General features: G+C 42.0%; 3 protein-coding genes across 3 annotated transcripts in view; 1 reads left to right on the forward strand and 2 right to left on the reverse strand.

The window, feature by feature from the left end:
• The window catches only part of SMYD3 (SET and MYND domain containing 3), a 379,837-nt gene extending 377,901 nt beyond the window's left edge, over positions 1-1,936 (reverse strand). The window contains exon 1 of the mRNA XM_058800809.1: positions 1,773-1,936. Coding sequence (XP_058656792.1) covers positions 1,773-1,936 — 164 coding nt within the window. The remainder of the gene's footprint in view (positions 1-1,772) is intronic.
• Positions 1,937-8,117: 6,181 nt separating this feature from the next.
• TFB2M (transcription factor B2, mitochondrial) lies at positions 8,118-18,285 on the reverse strand. The gene is made up of 8 exons (XM_058800818.1): positions 17,951-18,285; positions 17,059-17,147; positions 15,974-16,127; positions 15,389-15,537; positions 13,703-13,792; positions 11,421-11,483; positions 10,056-10,207; positions 8,118-8,746 (listed from the first exon to the last, which is right to left on the reverse strand). The coding sequence occupies exons 1-8, from the start codon at positions 18,246-18,248 to the stop codon at positions 8,560-8,562; spliced, it is 1,182 nt and encodes a 393-aa protein (XP_058656801.1). The 5' UTR covers positions 18,249-18,285; the 3' UTR covers positions 8,118-8,559.
• Positions 18,286-18,380: 95 nt separating this feature from the next.
• The window catches only part of CNST (consortin, connexin sorting protein), a 48,767-nt gene continuing 48,026 nt past the window's right edge, over positions 18,381-19,121 (forward strand). The window contains exon 1 of the mRNA XM_058801655.1: positions 18,381-18,497. The gene's annotated coding sequence lies outside the window, so the exon portion shown is untranslated. The remainder of the gene's footprint in view (positions 18,498-19,121) is intronic.

Raw genomic sequence — 19,121 nt, forward strand, 5'->3', positions numbered from 1 at the left:
AACAGCAGTGGACATGACTTATCTGGAAGGGAACAGTAAGGTTTTTCTGATATCTCACTTTGAAAAAAGACCACACCAGATTCAACCAGATCAAAACCAGATTGATCAAACACTTCTATTTCACATCACAGTTCAGCAGTACTTTACCAATTGCCTAATTTCTATACATTTAGAAAAAAAAAAATCTCTGTATTTATGTATAGATATCCTTTAATTAGACAAATATCAGCTTGGACAGTCTTGATCTATAAACTCCCTCTAATCACAGCATATTTCGCAAATGAAGACAGAGTGGTCGAAATATATTTTTCATTTCCTTATTTACTTTTTTTAATTTAACTGCTATCACTAATATAGGAAAAAAAAATCACAAATTAATAACCCCTTATGATACAAGCTGATAATACCATTACTTCTCCCAACAAAACATGCCCTTGTTACACACCTACATTCCAACACCTCAGATTCACTTTTATTCCACCTGTTGCTGCACTCAGCCTGTCCTCTGAAGTCTGCAGCCTCTCACAACACCAAGCAGAAAATGTTCAATCACCACCCCGAAGGACTCTGATGTCACAAGTCAGACCTCACCAACATAATAGCTAAAAATCTTTTGAGCTTGGTGTTTTGGGGCTTTTTTTTTAACAGGTTTTTGTTGGGTTTTTGGTTTGGTTGGGTTTTTTTTTTCAATATGCTGAAGATGCAAGATACAAGCATCACCTGGAGTAGACTGTCAATTTTTTCTTTGATTAAGTGAGACCCATATTCTCATGCCTGTAAGGGATATGAAGCCAATCACCTGGACTGTTCCTAAAAACAACTTCAAATATTTTCAAGATAACCCTCTTCCCCCGGTCAAAAAAAAAAAAAAAAAAAAAAAAAAAAAAAAAAAAAAAAGCGAATGAAAGCAAAAACCTAAAAAAGAAAAGTTAGCAGTATCGGATTTTACCGTCTCTCCTCCTCATGTCTTGGCAAGCAATTACACAGGGGTTTGGTTCATCTAGCAGTATATTTCAGATACTAATACACAGATATTCCTTTAACAGCTCTGCCACAACCCAGCTTGCTGGGAAACCGCTCCAGTTTAAAATTCTCTTTTGTTCGTTTCCTTCTAAACAAACACAGAAAGTTACCCTGTGTTTGTCAGTTTCCACTTGCGGAAACCGACAAGCGGGAGGAAGGCAGCCATTTTTTTACGGCACGTCTCCAAGCCACGTGCCCTTTATCGGCATACACCAGCCCCGGGGACACGGAGCTCAGGGGGGCCGGGGTCCCCTCAGCTCTGCGGGCCCAGCTCCCCTCGGCCCCGAGCGGAGCCCGGACCCTCCCGGCTCCGCCAGCCCGCGGGAACACAGCATGGAGCGGTGGCACCGCACCGACAGCCCGGGAAACCTCCCCAGAACAGCAGCGCCCGGGAGGAGGCGATGTCCTCAAAACAGCCGCTTTTTAAAAAAAAAACCCAGTTAAAAATAGCCGCAAGCCCCGCACCTCAGCCCTGGCAGCACATAGCCGCGGGACTCGGCAGAGGCGGCTCCTCGCTCTGGAGCGCGCACCCCTTCCTTCCCGCCCCGCCAGGCAGAGCCGGCTCCTCTCTGGAGCACACATCCCATCCCTTCCCTTCCCTTCCCATCCCATCCCGCCCCGCCAGGCACAGCCGGCTGTTCTGCGGGCGCGCACTCCCGGCCCGCAGGCACAGCACAGCACAGCGCGGGGCGGCCCCGCCCCGGCGGAAGGGGCGGCGCTGGCTGCGAGAGGCGCGTTCCCGCCGGTACCTGCGCAGGCAGCGCTCGCACACGCTGCCCAGCTGCTGCTTGCTGAGCACGTAGGCGAAGGGCACGTCGCGGTAGAGCAGCTCTCCGGGCCGCACGCTCCGGCGGGAGCGGAGGCCGCTGCCCTTGCCCGGGCTGTGGAACCGCTCCAGCGCCGCCGGCTCCATCCTGCCGCGCGCGCCGCCACCGGAGAGGAGAGCGCGGCCGCCCCGCCTGCCGGCACGTGACCGGGCGCGGCCGCCGCCATCTTAAATCAGGGCAAGGGCGACCCCGTGGCGGGCAGGAGCCGGGATTGCGGCACACCCATGTCCTGGGCCAGCACAGCCGCACCGATAGGCGCAGGGCAGCCCTTTGCCTGAAGGGGCTGCTAATAATGCATATCACAGAATGCAGGGTGGGTCGGGGTGGAAGGGATTACAGTGCGTCATCTGGCGGAACCTCCCTGCTCGAGCAGTTCCATCCCAGAGCGCCTTGCACAGTAATGCGTCCAGAGGGATCTTGTGTATTTCCAATCACGGGGACTCCACAGCCTCTCTGGACTGTCTGCTCCACTGCTCAGTCACCTGCACATGAAGTTTTTCTTCATGTTCGGGTGGAACTTCTGTGCATCAGTTTCTGCCCCCTGCTTCCTGTCCTATTGCTTGGCACCACTGAGCACAACCCAGCTCCATCCTCCAGGCACCCTCACTTTAGATATTTACACCCAAAATATTAAACAGTTTGGTTTACAAAGAAAGGGATATGATAATGATTCAGTCAAAAGACATCCCCAAAAAGGACATTATATTTGTGAGCTGGCATCTGGATGTATTTCTGGATCTCACTGTGATGTGAATACAGACTGGGCCAGTAGCTGCACCTGTGCTCTGGTGTTTCTCACTGAGAATGCACCCCATGCACTAGATAACTTTTTGTCAGAACCATGAGTTAGAGAGACCAGATAAATGACAACAGAAAAAGCGAAACTTGCAGAATTAAATAAGAATATTAATTTGAAATGCTGGTGCACAAAGCCTGTGAAATAAGTGCTTTCTGTATGAGTCTGCATAACTTTCATTCATTTACGAGATTACAGTCATGATGCAGGCTAAATGTGCTAAACTGCAGATCGACTTCGTCTGGTTTTCCTTATCATGCCTGTAGAGGGAGGTAGGGCTTGTGTTTTGGAAAGGAGTCTTCATTAGTGCTGTCAAAGCATAGACATAGACCAAATAGTTCTGCCAAGCAGCTATACTAAAACCACTCTGTTTTGGTCTCAGTAACTATTATTTCAGTCTGCTATTGTTTTCATCCAAGTTGCAACAAGGTAAAGAGGAATGGCAATATGCATATCTAAAACACTGCTATTAGGAAGAACCAAGGTACCTAAACCCAGAGGATTCTCACAAAAAGTCTATCTTTGACATATGCTTAATGCTGCAATGATGTAATTCATTACCAAAAGAACTGACAGCAATCTAGCTGCTAGTGAAATCATTATGCATGTTACTATGCTTATCTTTAGCTCTTCTAGCAAATTTTTGAAATATGTTAAATTACAGTGATATTGTGAGTTTGTCTAGAATTAACCTTAGCAGTTATTAAAATATTAGGCAATTAGGTCTATATTTGGCCTGTACATCTTCACCTATTAAATGTTCTGCATTTTCCTGTCTATGCTGTTGTAATTCCTAAGCACGCATCACCCAAAACCTGTACCAAAAATAAGCCCAGTAATAAGAGAAGTTAACATCTGCCTCTATTAGTGGATAAATTTAAGAATGGTCAAACAAAAAGCATGAACCTAAAAGCCTACCCATGAACTGCAAAAAGTGCACTCACAGAAAAGCTAATATAAATATACAATACCAGATGTAATTTTCATTATTTTCTCTTTTTTTCTTGGCAGGTTTTCTCACTTATATGTCCAGTAACACAAAAAAAACCTTGCAAAGTACAAAAAACACATCTGAGGGAATGCCAGTCTTCTGTCTCACTGACACAAACAAAATGAAAATCACAATCTTGAAGAGCCCAGCTACTCTAGGAAGATCTGAAGTACAGATATCTGAAGAAAGGGACTTCCATCAGCTTGGCATAAGTTGTACAGGAAATAAGCCACAGAAACTTGAAAACAGCTTTTAGTTGACATTGCATTTCAAGTGATATGAAAACATAATTGCAGTAATAGAGATTTTCTGTGTAGATAAGCTTTCAAACACAGCATTGAACATCTTAATGCAGTGTTGGATATTTGGACTTCTGTGTGAAGGGCCTGAAGAACTGATTCTGGATATCTATGTTTATAGGTTAGTGACAAATCTGCCTAGGAGGGCCATTCAACAATCTTTGAGCAATGGTGATCAAAGGAATGCCCAACTTGGATGTTTTTGGACTCATCAGTCTGAATTTTCTCGAAAGCATAATGATAGTAGGGCTGTATATCCAGTAAGTGCTTATTTAGCCCAAGAATATATTTAGTTGAATTTAATCCCTGTTATCAACATGGTATTTTTGTATGTCCAAGTCATACACGGACCTAAACAGGTCAGACTTCTCAGCAGCTGTCTGAAGTGCATGACACATTCTGGACGGAATAAACTGTCAAGGAGTGTAATGAGGGCAGTTTTGAAGGAAATATCGCTTAATTGTGGCTGATGCTGCTGAATTAGTCATACATTCTTACTTCCAGGAGACACCAGCATGGAGCTTCAGCTCTTCTATCTCAGGATGGCATGTTTTATAACATGAATTTAGAGGAACGGCTGCAGTAATGAAATAATTCAAATTCTGCTCCCTGCTCATAAGTGTGCAATAGCCGTTCCAAACAACACAGCACAAAATGGATTTTTTTTTTTTCTGGGAGCAAAATATGCCTCAAAACACAAAATGTTAAATTTTGGATTGTACAAAACCTGTGTCACTAACAGCATAGAATAGCTATCAATTAATTAGTTGAAAGCTTGTAAGGACAGACAAATCTTTTATGAACATATGATTTATGACAAATCTTTTATGTATTGCTTGAAGAGGTCTATTCACTTTCAGTGCTGGAAAAATTGATTCTAGATTGTTTAATTAAAAATCACTGCAGAAGTGTTTTAAGCACAAATTCTTAATAAATTTCACATAGATTTCATCTGTTGATTTTTTTCACTGGGAAATTTACCAAACCATTCTACTTTATTTGTATCTTCCCTGCCCCAAACATGTCAATTTCCTTCAAATGACAGAAGCAAGATCAGGAAGTTCTAAGCTGTTTGTTTATTTGGAGTCGTATCAATAAGATCAACCACATCAGTGCCTAAAGACTTACATTATGAGTAATCGGCTGTTTCATTTGGTGTATCATAACTACTCCTGATTTCCCTTGGGCTTCCTGTATGTTGTGTTCTGTTTGCTGGGGTCAGTCAGTGTGCCTATTTTTAGCAGTGACAAGTTAAACAGCCCACACAAGGAAAGATGCAATAGCTGTTAAACAAGGATATAATGTGAGCAAATAAGCATCTCCCACTGACTTGTCCTTTCCGGAAAAGTTACTTGTTATTTCCTTTTTCTCAACATCTACAGAAGAAAGGTATGGCTTTGCTAATTAATGTCTTACAAAGCTCAGGTCAGAGTTTTCAATCTGCAGCCCCACAGATTGTGTTCAGTCTGACAAAACAATTCATTCAACATGCATCTCAGGAAGCCTCAGTTTCTTCCTATCACATTTGCACATCCTAAACTATACCACACAATGTATTTCTCAAGTTTTATGCTGATATTTCCATCAACATTATCATTAGCCTGCAAGGCTAAGCTATAATTATTAAAATGTGCCATGCTGAACAGGTTTACAGCCAGTACAGACACATTCCACCTTAACAACCCCTTATCACAGCATCTACTGGATTAATTACTGCAAGGTCACAAACGCTTCTTCTAGATCAAAAGTGAACTGACTATGGAGTTCAACTTAACTGACCTATTTCCAAGTGCAAAATATCTCATTAACTGGACCAAGTTGGTTTCTGTCTCTATTTGTGTTTGTTATGATTTGAATATAGGTAAGTAGGAAGAGCTTAGGCAATTGCTAGCACAGTCATAATTTTCTTTCCCAGACAGATGGCACAAGTGATGAGGGCTACTAGAAAATACTTGGCATCTCTAAAGTTACAATCAATATATCAGCTATGATATATTGATTGTAACTTTAATAGGGAATGCCAAACACCATTTTTTGGGCAGCTCCTCAAAAAAATTGGAAGAGTGAGAACAACACTTAAAGTGTTCTACTAGATAGTGCATCACATGTGGTTCATCTTTCAGAGGTTCATGTATTAAATCAGTCTTGAAGGGGAAAAAAAAAACAAAACCCAGTTATGCAAAGGAAACGAATACAAATAGCACAACATTGGTTAAAAATTGTTGTCATCTGATTACAGGGGTTCCATACTGCTGTCTCCTTATCACAAAAGTTTCATACCTTCTTAGTATTTTCTCTTGAGCTGCTCCTCCAAGCACTGCGTTTCTTCTTCACAAAGCAGCCAACTGACTCCAGTCCCTTCTCACCCAGCCACCCCACTCTTTTGTAACACCCTTCTTCTCACTGGTCACAGCTGTGCCCTGGTAAAGTCAGGCCTGTTCCTAATCTTTGATAATTGGCCCAGCTGCAGCTCCTTAGGGGTTAGATTACTTTGTACACTATTTTCTAATATTCTATCCCCCTACAAAAAATGGTAACAGAAACATATGACAAAGCTTTATGAGCAGTTTAAATTTTGAAAGTGAAGTGAAAGTTCAACGTTATCCTACAAAAGCTAAAATCCTGCAACCAGAGGAATTACTGAGTGGAAAGCATAAATTAATCAAATATATAGACTTATTTAATTTTCAGTCCCTGTGCATTTATTCATATACAATAGTAATTTTCACATTTTCAATTTTTTCCATTAATACTAAAATCACTTTTATAATGGCAGGCATTTCTCTCTCCATTTCACATTTGTGATCAGGGCTAAACATTCCTTACACTTAGCCTTAATGGTGCATTTCTGTTGAGTAGTAAATCTCATTTCAAGTCCGCAGTTATGCAATATTCCTTCCACTTACAGACTCCTGCTGTTAGTCTCTGCATTGGATCATTAAGTGCTGCTTTGCAACAGCATCAAAATAAAACAAATTTCTTTTTCTCAGTTCACGTTTGAAATGTTATCAGCACACAGTTGAAGAAATTTATTTAGACAGTGGTGGTCTTGTATATAATACTCGTATAGAATACTTCTCCTGGTATGCTGGAGGTGTAAGACATCTTGCTGCAACAAGAGCAAGGTGTTTTGATTCAAGGTGGGGAGGGGGAATCAGCCCAAGAGACACAGCAGTCTTGTAGACCAGTAGGTAAGACAGTTACCATCTGATGAGCCTGGAAAAGGTGGAATTGCTTCTGTAAATGCAAGGTTGCCATTCACTGACAATTAACAATGACATCTTGAAATAGTCAGAGATGTAAGCAGAAAGGAAGCCTCAAATCTTGACAACCTGCACCAGAACACCAGCAAGGCTCTGAGACAGACTGCAAATTAAGCCTCAGCCTTTCCAGGAGTTTCATCATAGTACTACAAAAGCTCAGCAGCAGCTTCAAGAGGAAGCTGCAGCCTAGCTAGCAGAGTGAACTGAGGCTCTCAAAGTCACTTTGTCATCTGCAGCCACATGAATGCTTATCTCATCTATACCTCACACTAACCTTAATAAATACAATTCCTTTTGCATTGTTTGGGGCACTACTGTTACCCACAGCCTGAAAATAGCTCAACCTTCACCAAGATGGCATTTTATAAACTAGTGCTTTGCTAAAGAAGTGTATTTTTTGCCACAGCTCTTTCCAGGGAGAACAATATACAACACAGAACCAGTACCACCTCTCAGCTTTGTTAACAACAACAGAACAGTTCCAAGGCAAGACAGAGAAATTGGTTGCCTTACAGAGTACTATAGCTAAAACCAGAATTTTAATAGCATATGGTTTTGAATAATTTTTTGGTACATGTATTACACATTAAAAATATTGGCAAAGGTTTCAAATTATTTAATTTTTTTAAAAATCATTTATACTGAATATTCTGATGACTTTCAGACCTAAATAATCCCCATACACATGTAGGTGTTTGTGTATTGTATTACAAACCTGTTGCCCCTCATATTTTCAAAAGAAATAACTGTTACAACTTTTCCTCAGGGAGATCACAATCTTTATTTTAAGCAACTCCCAGTTAATATTTTATCACCCTGTCATTACCTTGTCTTCTATTAACATACCACTATTCATTTATTAGCATTTATTGACTTTAGGCTGCAAATTCAGAAAAGCAGACAATGTTGCAGGCTCAGTGGTTGTAAAAACCTTTGTATTCTGTGAATCTGTCAAAAGGGCATCCAAATCATTAAGCACTAAAATAAAAACCAAACAAATAATAATTTGGTCAGGTAATTTTTTTTCAAACGTTGTAAATACACAGCAACAGTGTAACAAAACATTGCATTTAAGTGGTACATCCAAAAGTAGCACGAGCTAAAAAGCTCCTGCCAAAGTTGCAAAGCTTGTCCATTGCAGATAGGATTGTGTGCAAAGCTTGTCCATTCCAGACAGGATTGTGAAAGATAACTGTGAATTCATTACTTTCATCCTAAGTAGAAGGGCTCTTGTTAATTGCTAAATTTTTCCTGTTTGGACAGGAAGTCATCTAGCTAACAGTATCTCCGATTTTATTTAAATCACTTTTTCTCAAAGTAATCTTCCAGAAGCAAAAGTGATCTTCCAAAAGCTTTAGATTTATAAGTTCATGGTCCTTGTACTTGTCAAGACTTCATCATGGAAGAAGGTCTCAGCAAACAAATCAGAGTTTTGCAAAGCCTCGAAAAGACGCTTATAGTCTTCTGGATACAAGTTATACATTGAAGCATTTTTGGGAATTTCTAGTGCTTTCAGTAATCTGTCACTATTGTCCAAGCTCCAGGAACTGAAACAAACAAACAAAATCATAATGGAGCATTTCTTTCCGTGAAAAATTAAAATGCAAGAAACATTATCTGAAGGCCCACTTGACTCTTTCATAGCCTCTAGAAGAAGCTAACCTCTTCTTGCAACACACTTTCAATCCATGCTCCAAACAGGAAGAAACCTCTGCTATTAAAACACATCAATAGCAAATAAAGCTCCCAGCACACACAGAAAATACCAGACCACACAAACCTCCTCATTACAGGATGGGCGCTCTCTCTCCCTCATCCACCCTAAATTCGTAAGTCAGTAACAGGCATTACAGCCTAAAAAGGGTGCTTCAGTGCTGGAGAAATTAAAGCCAAGGATGACTCAGTATAGCATGAACCAGTGACTTACACCTCCCAGGTATTTTCTTCTACACCTAAACAGATGTATCCACGTTCCCTCCCATCTACATCTTTGCTATGAAAGCTATACTTTTATAAATGTGCACATACATTAACCATTTCTCAGACAGGAAAGAAGTGTATAAATACACAGAAGATGCATATTAGAAGCCTTCAACTTCCTGGCTGAAGGATCAAGTGGAGATGAGGTATATCACTGAGCTTTAAGAAAGAAATCCATTACAGCTCTTTCCACTTGTCCTTCTAAGACAGTTACTGGAATTTAGTAGCTTATTTTTTCCCCCTTTCTGGAAATTAACTTCCATAACCTACTATAAGCAAATGAGAAGTATATTCATTATTTTCATCAGCAAGAAGTCAATGCTGTCCAGACTGTGAATACCTTCCATTTCTGGGAAACAGAAACCTACTGATCATAAAGAAACACGAATAGCTTGCATAATTGGTAAAGTCTAAAACCTAATTTTTTAATTAGGTAACAGCCATTTGAGGACATCCCCATTCCACCTTCTGTAACCTTCAGCTGTTTTCATTAGTGTAACTTTGATGTCTGTTGTAAGCTGAATCTCTTTCAGCTTTTAATTTCTGTACCTGCAAAACTCTTGGTGGCTTTATCATTGTATCTGTAAAGTAAGTGAAAACCTCTTACAGATACATGACCTCAGCTCCAGTGGAGGTACAGGAATTACTGCACATATATATTCTAAATACTTTCCAACCTTCCTGACAGGAACAGTATACTGTATAGCAGGTTGCATAATAAAATCTTCTATTCTACATGTTGATAATTAAAAATTAATTAATGAGGTTTTTTTATAAGGTAGTATTTAATCTGCAAATAAACACTGCTTTGGGAAATATTTTAATATTTTCATATATTTCTTTGAAGCATAAAAATTGTAATTCTTTCTTACTTACTTTAATCTATCAGTAAGTTTAGACTTAGGTTTAGCAAAGGACTGTTTCACCATGAAAATAAAGGTAGATGCATTTGAGGGCTTCAAGCCTCCTGTAAATAGATTTTGCTGAGGAGTCAGTCGTACCAAACAGAAATGGTCATTTGGCAGCCGCTGCAAGAAAAACAGAGCAGGTCACTGAAAAAATCACTTTTTTAGACAGTATCTATCTTAAGCCAAGAGTTTCATCTTTGCCACCAGTAAGATTTCTTATTAAAAGTCTTAACAAGATGATTTCATCAGAAGATGAGGCTTCACTTCCCTGTGCCTCAAAGAGAAAAGGAAGTAGAAAACAAAAAAAACATACTATCACTTGGGGTTAATTTCTGTATTTTTAAACTGGACTTTCTTAGTTGAAATGAACAATACAGGCTTGATGTGATTTTGCAAACTATTGTATTCCCATACTATGCAAGGTATCAGACCTGCCTTTTATATATAAAGACGGAATTATCAGAGTGTACACTAAGACACTATTGCAACATGAGGATTTCACAAAACTGGGACAAAGTGGAGTCTACAAGGGAAATAAATGCACTTCTGTATTGGCAGCAATGGATATATTAGATCTGACACCTGTACTTCTGAAGTGGTCCTGGTACATCTTGGATAGCTCACCTAATGGGCCTCTCCACATGGCTATTCAGCAACACAACTAAGCATATAAGGCACATCCAGTCACTTATATATTACAGAAGTATTGCAAACTATACTCAATACAGCACCACAGCAGTTTTCTGGGGAGTGTAAAATTCAAAAACATTAAGTAAATATGCTTTTATATTATCAGAATTAAATAGGAATATTCCTTTATTATACAAAGGAACATCATTACTTTTCCAAAGGAGAGAAGTAAATAACTTCACACAAGGTATTTTTGCACTTCTCAGATTTAAGTTTGGAGACTGGTGTTTTTCTACAATTAACTTGCACATGAAATCTATAATAGACACGTGAATGACTATTTTAACCAAAACCAGCAGCATACTGATTGTGTTATTGACTGTGGTAACACCTGTTTTGTTCAAGCAGGTAGATGTGACCATCACTAATTATCTCTGAAAAATACTTTACCTATTCATATTCCTTTATGCTGTTTACTCACCATATTTTTTCCATCTGAGACAATAAAGATACTAGTTTATTTCAGTTTCCAAGAAAATAGCAATTCTTCACTCCACTTTTGGTGGAGTCCAAAATTGATGGACTATGCTGCCCTAAATTTTAATTAGAACAGTTCTTAAAAAACGCATCTGTAAATGCTGCTATAAAGTTATTTTAACCTTTCATTAAAACTAGTTTAGAAAAGCATATACAACAATCTTACCCCAGCTTTTGGTACAGCCAGTCCCCCATTTTTCAAATTGGTTGCAAATGAAGACCAAGGTTCCTATGGGAGGAAGCAAATGTATTATGTACTACGGAATTAAAGTGTTTTGTTAGACTGGAATAGACTATTTCAGTTGGAAAGTACCTACAGTGATTATCTACTCCAATTGTCTGAGCAATTCAAGGCTGGCCAAGCTAAAGCATTTTATAAAGGGCATTGTCCAAATGTTCTCTTAAATGCTGACAGGCTTGGGGCAGCTCTAGGAAGCCTGTTATGGTGTTTGACCACCCTATCCCTAAAGAAGCACATCTAATGCCAAGTCTAAACCTCCTCTGGCACAGCTTTGAACCATTTCCATGCATGCTGTCAGTGGATACCAGGGAGAAGAGCTCAGCACCTCCCTCCCCCCTTCCCCTCCTCAGGAAGCTGTGGAGAGCAGTGAGGTCACTCCTCAGCCTCCTTTGCTCCAAACAAGACAAGCCCAAAGGCCTCAGTTGCTCCTCATGGGACATTCCTTCTGGTCCTTTCACTGGTTTTGTTGCTGTCCTCTGGATGCACTCAAGGACTTTCACATCCTTCTTAAATTGTGGGGCCCAGAACTGCCCAGGTGTTTAAGGTGAGGCTGCACCAACGCTGAACTCAGTGGACAATCAGCTTTCTTGCCCAGCTGATGGTGCTGTTTGAGGCACCCCAGGGTGCAGTTTGCCCTCCTGGCTGCCAGGGCACACCCTGCTGGCTCACACTGAGCTGCTGCCAGCAGCAGCCCCAGGTGAGCAGTGGCCAGCCAGGTGTAGCCCAAATCAGCCCTGTGAGCTCTGCCCTTCAGCCAGTTCTCCACGCAGTGCACCCTGAACCTGCTCATCCCACAGCTGGACAGCTTTTCCAGAAAGATGCTGTGAGGGGAAGTATCAAAAGCCTTCCTAGAATCCAGAAAAATTGCATCCATCATTTTCCCTTCCTCCACTGGGCAGGTGACTTTATCATAGGAGGGTGTCAAAAGGGTTAAACAAGACTTTCCCTTGTTAACTGTACCTGATGAGTGCATTATTCTTCAATGCCTTTCAGCAGTACCCAGCAGACTCTGGTACTCCAGAATGGTTGCAGGTGCTGAGGTTTGACAAACAAGTCTGTAGTTCATTGGGTCTTCCCTCACCTTGTTCTTTGTAGGAGGATGTGGAATAACACTGGCCTGCTTCAGTCAGCAGGGACCTCCCCAGACTGCCAAGACCTTTGGTACGTGATCAAGAGAGGTCCTGCCATAGCTGCACGAGCTCCTCAGCACTCTGGGGTGAATTCCATCAGGCCCCAAGGACCTGAGAACATTCAGCTGATACAGCTGGTCCCTTACAGTTGCAGCCTCCACAAATGGAAAGTCACAGTTCCCACACTCATGGTCCTTTTGCTCAGGGGGTCAGGCAGCCCAAGGCTTGCCAGTATTATTAAAGACTGACAAAAAAAGAGACATCAAATGCCTCCACTTCTACCTTATTCCTGTTAGTCAGGTGACCTCCTTCAAAAAGTACTATTCTTCAACTTCTTAATATTTACCTTAATGTATATCTTGCAGTATAAGGTATTTGGAAGACAATGAGCAGTGAAACCTTATTTTAGATTAGCAAAATATTTAAACTAGGACCGTAGGTTCCTAGAAAAAAATGCAGCGAAGCTAAATCTAAGCATAAACTAACTGAAAGTTGATGGCCATGTGTGCATGGGGAACTGGGAGGACAACATAAAAAATACTTTTAAAACTCAATCACAGCATGTTTCACAAGGTAAAAAGGCACTGACTAGTAGGAGAAGCAGGTTTGCTAGGAACATTAAGGCACCAAGATTCAAACAAATTTCAACTGAACGCAGCTTAGGAAGTCAAAAGCATAAATGATGGCAAAATTTGGAGGATATAACAAAGACCAGACTATGACAAATTGGAAAAACATAATTCTAGTTTCACACAACCATTAGCAAAATGGAAAGGGTTTATCTGGTGTGTAAACATCTTTTTTATCTACTAGAATCTGAGAATAAATGTTTTTTAATACAATGGCTTGCAGTGAAAACACTGACATCATAGTGAATGACAATGTTGCTTAATTGAAAGAGTTTTACACAAAACATGACTGGTTTAGCTTTTTACAAAAGTTTTCAACAGTTCTCCAACTGATTTAAACATCAAATTAGCTTCCAATTAGTTTGCAATGGTAAACCACTATAAACCCTTTTGTAAATGCATGTCCATACATAGCTTTAGGCCTTATCAGCTGGTACAAAACTCTTACCTTATGCAGTAGTTCAATTTCATACCCTAGTTGTGCAAGTACAGTAAGTGCTTGATAAATCTTTGACTTCCCAGGCTTTGCTGTTAATACCTAAAAAAATGGCAAAGAACAAGCATTTTTATTGCAAGAACCAAGACTGTGTCTTATCTAAGCAAAACCCACATATATATATAAAACAGTAAGAAATTCAGTTGAGTCTAAAATTCCAAGGTGAAGTTACATTAGGCCTCTATCATATGCTTTGTGCTATTTTAATTTATCATGTCAGAGCACAGGGCTAGAAGATGGAATATTTAAAGTATTTCTTCATAGCAGTTATTTTGATAACTGAGCTATGTATGACTCTCCAGCATATACTTTCTGGTTCCTTTTAAGGCAGAAAAGTTTCACACAGAAGAGAAATAAGGATAAGATGCCATATAAAAACTGTAACTTTGGCAGAGTTATCAGTTTGCACTGATAAGATAATATTCCCAAGAAGACACACAAAGCAGAGTAAGTGAAACATCAGGTGACCACACTGAACATTAAGCAACTTGCAGAGTCATCATTCTGATCAACGTCACAAATCAAACAAGTCTTAGGGCAAGGAAAAAAGAAAACCTTGTGATTATTCTCAAAAAGGGCAAGGAAAGAAAGAAACTGTAGCAGGGAGATTTAACTTTGTGTAATAGATTTACACAGCCTTGTCATATGATAAAAAGCAAAAACAACAAAAAGAAGTAAACAATGTCTAGTTAAAGAAGGTTCCAATAGCTTTTACTACACACCTCTTATGTAACAGAGTTCACATTATAACCAGAAAAGTTAATTAAAAAAAAAAAAGAAACAAGGACTACCTTAAATGAATAGGCTGCCCTGTATTTAGTAAAACATCTGACCATTAAAACATACCATACAAGTGGGTATTTCAGTGGTGTCCAAACTGTCATTTCACAGAAGAATATACTTAAGACATTTAATTTTTTTCAGTGGCGTGTTAGATACAACACTGGTTGTGGAAGGACAAAGGCCTGGAAGTCCTTGTCTATTTCAAGTAATTAAAGGTTTATGACTCTGTAGAAACCTCCCAAATTCATGGGGGGGGTGGGGGGGGGGGGAAGAGAAAAAGATGTCATCCTTGAAGTATAAATATAGTTCTAGGGCCTTTGCACAGCATTAATTAGGAATATGCAATCCAGAAAAGGCTCTACACCTTAGTCGACAGAGCATTAATAAAAAGGAGTGTAAATCATTATATATTGCCTCTATTACTTTCAGTACTGCATACAAAACAAGTCAAGAGGACAAGTGCTTCTCACTGTATTGGTATTTAGTGACTTCACTTGTGTTTTTGTGTTTTGAATTCAGTCTTCGTTAACTACTGCCTGCAACTAGTAAACAAACTTTTTGCGAAAGCATGGCACAGAATTTAATCACCTCACAATTTACAATGGAAAGCAGCTAGTCTGCTGCTGTATATACTTCTCAAGGACCAGTCTTCACAGTTTTCTGCAGTTAAATGACAACAGAATGTTTCTTAATAGTGCTATCACAGCATAAAGCAAACAAGGAGGAGACTGACAATACTTAAAAATTCTGGTAGAAAAGAAATTCACTAGCAAAAACATTCAGTACACAATATAAATGGGTTTCTGTTCTGTGAAGCACCACACCTTCATTACCTGTAAAATGCCTTGCACATACCGTATACTCTTTTTCACTTATGAAGAGGTTGAGTTCCACTCTCCCATATCTGTATATGGAACTGCATTCATACATGGCGAAAAGAAGTCTCCAAAGTCTGTTTCTTTCCAACTGTTGTGGCACGATTCCAAAAACTTTCAAAGGAACATCTGTTTCCCACAATAGCAAAACTATCTTTAAAATTTTGCAGTATGTATTGGACAATCTCATTAATTCTAATGTCTAAACTACAAAAAACTAAGAGAAGAAAGTCTAAGAGAAGAAAGTCTGTGAGTTCATGTTGTTCAAGAATGAATACAGTTCAAGCCTTAGTCAAAGTTAAGCCCAATTTGCATTAGACAAAAACTTTAAATGACAAGAAAATACCTAATTATTTGATATTGACATGGGGTGGGGGAGGGAGGGGTGATTCTGAAGCTATCATGAGTCTTAAGCAAAGCTGAAATATAGAAAACAGCATTTAATAATCCAGAATGTGTATTAAAGAGAACATATATTTCAAGCAAATCCTAAAGTTTTTGCCAAACTGCCTATGCACCCCCTCAAGCACGCTTGTTTGTAACATGTGAGATCATAAACATATACCTGCCCTCCAAGGAACTGCTGCTACACCCAGGGTTTCAAAAAGTTTTTCAGAAGACACAGCAGGTGGTTTCAAAGCTCCCTTCGCCATAGGATCCATTCGGAAGAAGTCACCATGGATCACCTTTAACCGCCCATCCAGGCTACTCTCTAGGGACTGAATAGAAATAACTTTAGTTGAAGAAATACGGATACGGTAACTGCTCTTGCAAAACACCCAACCCAAGCAAAAAATGCATTCAAGAACTACCTAAAATTGTTACCCAGTCAACAAGAGTCAAACCTCAGAGCTGCTTCTTACAGATGACAAAAAGAACAGCTTCTTTCTTTCAAATGATAAAAATAATTGCCCCCTTCACTGGGAAAGGCATCTGGACATCTTTTGTGCTGTTCAACTTGAGCTTTGAAGCACATTCTTAAATTTGTAAGATGTGTTGCAATGTTTTTAAAAAATCACACAAACTATTAAATGAAGGAAATCACTCCTTTTAACAATTTGAAACCTGAATTCTTCATATCTGTAGAGAGGATAGCTTTTATATGCATTTTAAATCAGGTGAGAGTCATGGGTTCCAAACCAGCACTGTACTGCAAACCTTCTAGAGCAACTTCTGCAGCTCTGTGTCTGACCCCCTCTGAATCCATGCAGAGCCCAGGTGAGCAGCAGAGGACAACACATGTGTCAATTGTAGGAAAACAGATTAAATAAAACTGTGAGGTAATCAGAATAACTAAGCATATTTTTACAGACTTTTTACAGCTTCATACAGAAGTCTTGCTTAAACATAAACATCTACAATTACTCCAATCAATTTCAAATTTATGCATGAAATTTCATTTATGCATAGAAAGACTATGTATGAACTTGAATTCCTACATGCACAAAATGCCAAATTAATTTATAAACATTCTGCATTTGTGATGTACAATGCCAAACTATATACTGTTTGTTATTAGGCATTTTGTCAGATGTTGCAAGTAACAACCACTGTCCAATTCCTTTTTGATCCAACAATTACACAACAACTTAAGCTCTCATTTTCCCTTTAATTTTATTTTAGAAACATGCAACTGAATCAAAAGTATACCTGTAAGTCTGTAAGAAAATCTGAGTTACTTTCCAGAGCTACCACTCTAAAACCTGCATCAAGCAGAGATTGAGTCAAAATCCCAGGACCTGAAGTAGGAAAATAAAGAAAAAATATTTAAAAAAAAATCAGGATAGTGTTTTTGTTTCTAAGTGATTACCTTTAGTGATTTTCCCAAGACAACACTTGGGACATATCACCTTCAACAGGAGATAGCTTTTGTTTGTTAAACACACCTCAAAACAAGAGTTAGAGAAATTATTTACAGGCAGCCTGCTCGCTATTTCTATTACACTGAGCATAGTGTTACAATTAGATGTTATAACTAGAGATAACGTTTCGAATATTTCAATTACTTTTTCTTCTGCCAACTGAAATATACTGTGAAACCTTACTCATATTATCTTTAAAAAACATTCTGCAGAAATATATACAAAAAAAAAAAAAAAAACCAAACCATTAGGTAACTGCAGAGGATCTGCCATAGCCCATAATCCTGGGTGTGCTTTTACTAATAAAATTCGCCTACAAGACTACAGCATTACTTGACAGAAAATGCCATCTCTGGTCACTCTACAGCCAAGTTTTAACACGAGTGCCTCAGGCCTCCAGACTGCACCCTCGCTCATCCCCCAAGCCCTGCATAAATGCACCCCCAGGCACACCCCGGGGCCCGCACCCACATGTCCCGGGAAGGTGCCGGCCGCGGGTCCGGGACATTCCCCGCCTGGGATTCCGCCCGGGACGTCCCGGACCGCAGCTGCCACCCCCGCCCGAGATCCCGGGACAGCACGGCCCCAGCCGGTTCCCGCGGCGGGGCCGGGCTGGCGGCAGGGCCGGTGCCGAGGGCGGCAGCTCGCACTGACCCCCCAAGGTCACTGGGGCAGCTCACCGGGCGCGAACTCGAGCAGCAGGGGCTGGGGGCCGGGGCTGGCTCCGCCCTGCAGGCAGCGCCGCACGGTGTGCGCCAGCTGCGGGCAGGCGATGAAGCGGCGGACCACGAGGCTGCTCCGCTGTTCCTTACGCACCGGCCGCTTCTCCTTCGCCGGCTCCGCTACCCGCAGGGACGGGTAGTGCCGCCCCGCCGTCACCCAGCACGGCGGCAGTCCGCAGAGCAGCGGCCGCAGCAGCCCCGCTGCCAGGAGGCGGCCGCAGCCCGCGGCGCCCAGCGGGGCCCGGCCCGCCAGCATCGCCGCGCCGCCCGCGCCGCGCTCCCCGCTCCGGGTGCGTGATCGCCGCGGCAACCGGGGCGTCACTTCCTCCTGTGCCCGGCCTTCCAGCGCGCTTCCGCTCCGCCGGCGGAGCGCTCCCCGCCCGCCGCCCGCCCTCTCTATGGTGCCCGCCCCGCACCGCCGGCAGCCTGCGGCAGCACCAGCCCCCGCGCCTCCACGCCATGCCGACTGGCGGGTCCCGGCCGCCCGAGCCGCCGCGGAGCTGAGGTGAGCTGACAGCGGCTTCTCCGCAGGGGGAGGAGGAAGGGAAGATGCGATGCTTCCCCGGTGCCGCGCACCGCCGCCGCCTTCTGCTTGTGTCGGCCGCCGCCGGGCGGTCCGGGGCGGGCTGGGGCCGCCGGGCGGGCGGCGGGAAGGAGCCGGTGCCGGGCGGGCTGGGCCGGGGCGGGCAGGCGGCGGTGCCGCGGCTCCCGGGCCCGGCGCGGTGCCCCCCGAGCGGAGCTGGGTAGGGCTGGGCTCGGGAGGCGGTCGGGCCGGCGGCAGCGCTGTGCCGGGCGCCCGTGCAGCGTTGTGTGCGCTCCGTGTGTCGGTGGAGTCCCAGGAGCTACGTATTTAGTTTGAGGTTTGCCTGGGTGTTTCGCGGGAGTCTTTGATCTCCGCGTCTGCAGCTAAATAGTCACTTCGGGACTCGGTTGTTTGTGTCGCCCTGCCGCTCTCAGCAGGTGCAGGATCGCTCCTTGCCGGCTTCCCTCTGCTCCATACCTTGTTGCAATTACCCTGTCATTTTCGATAGCAGTGACGTTGTCCTTTCGGCAACGTCCCCGATGCCTGAACGAGAAATAACTTTAGGATCATCTTCAAGACGTTGTCAAGTTTTGCCAAACTGGAGTT

The sequence above is a fragment of the Ammospiza caudacuta genome, chromosome 3 (genome assembly GCF_027887145.1).
Source record: "Ammospiza caudacuta isolate bAmmCau1 chromosome 3, bAmmCau1.pri, whole genome shotgun sequence".
NCBI lineage: Eukaryota > Metazoa > Chordata > Aves > Passeriformes > Passerellidae > Ammospiza > Ammospiza caudacuta.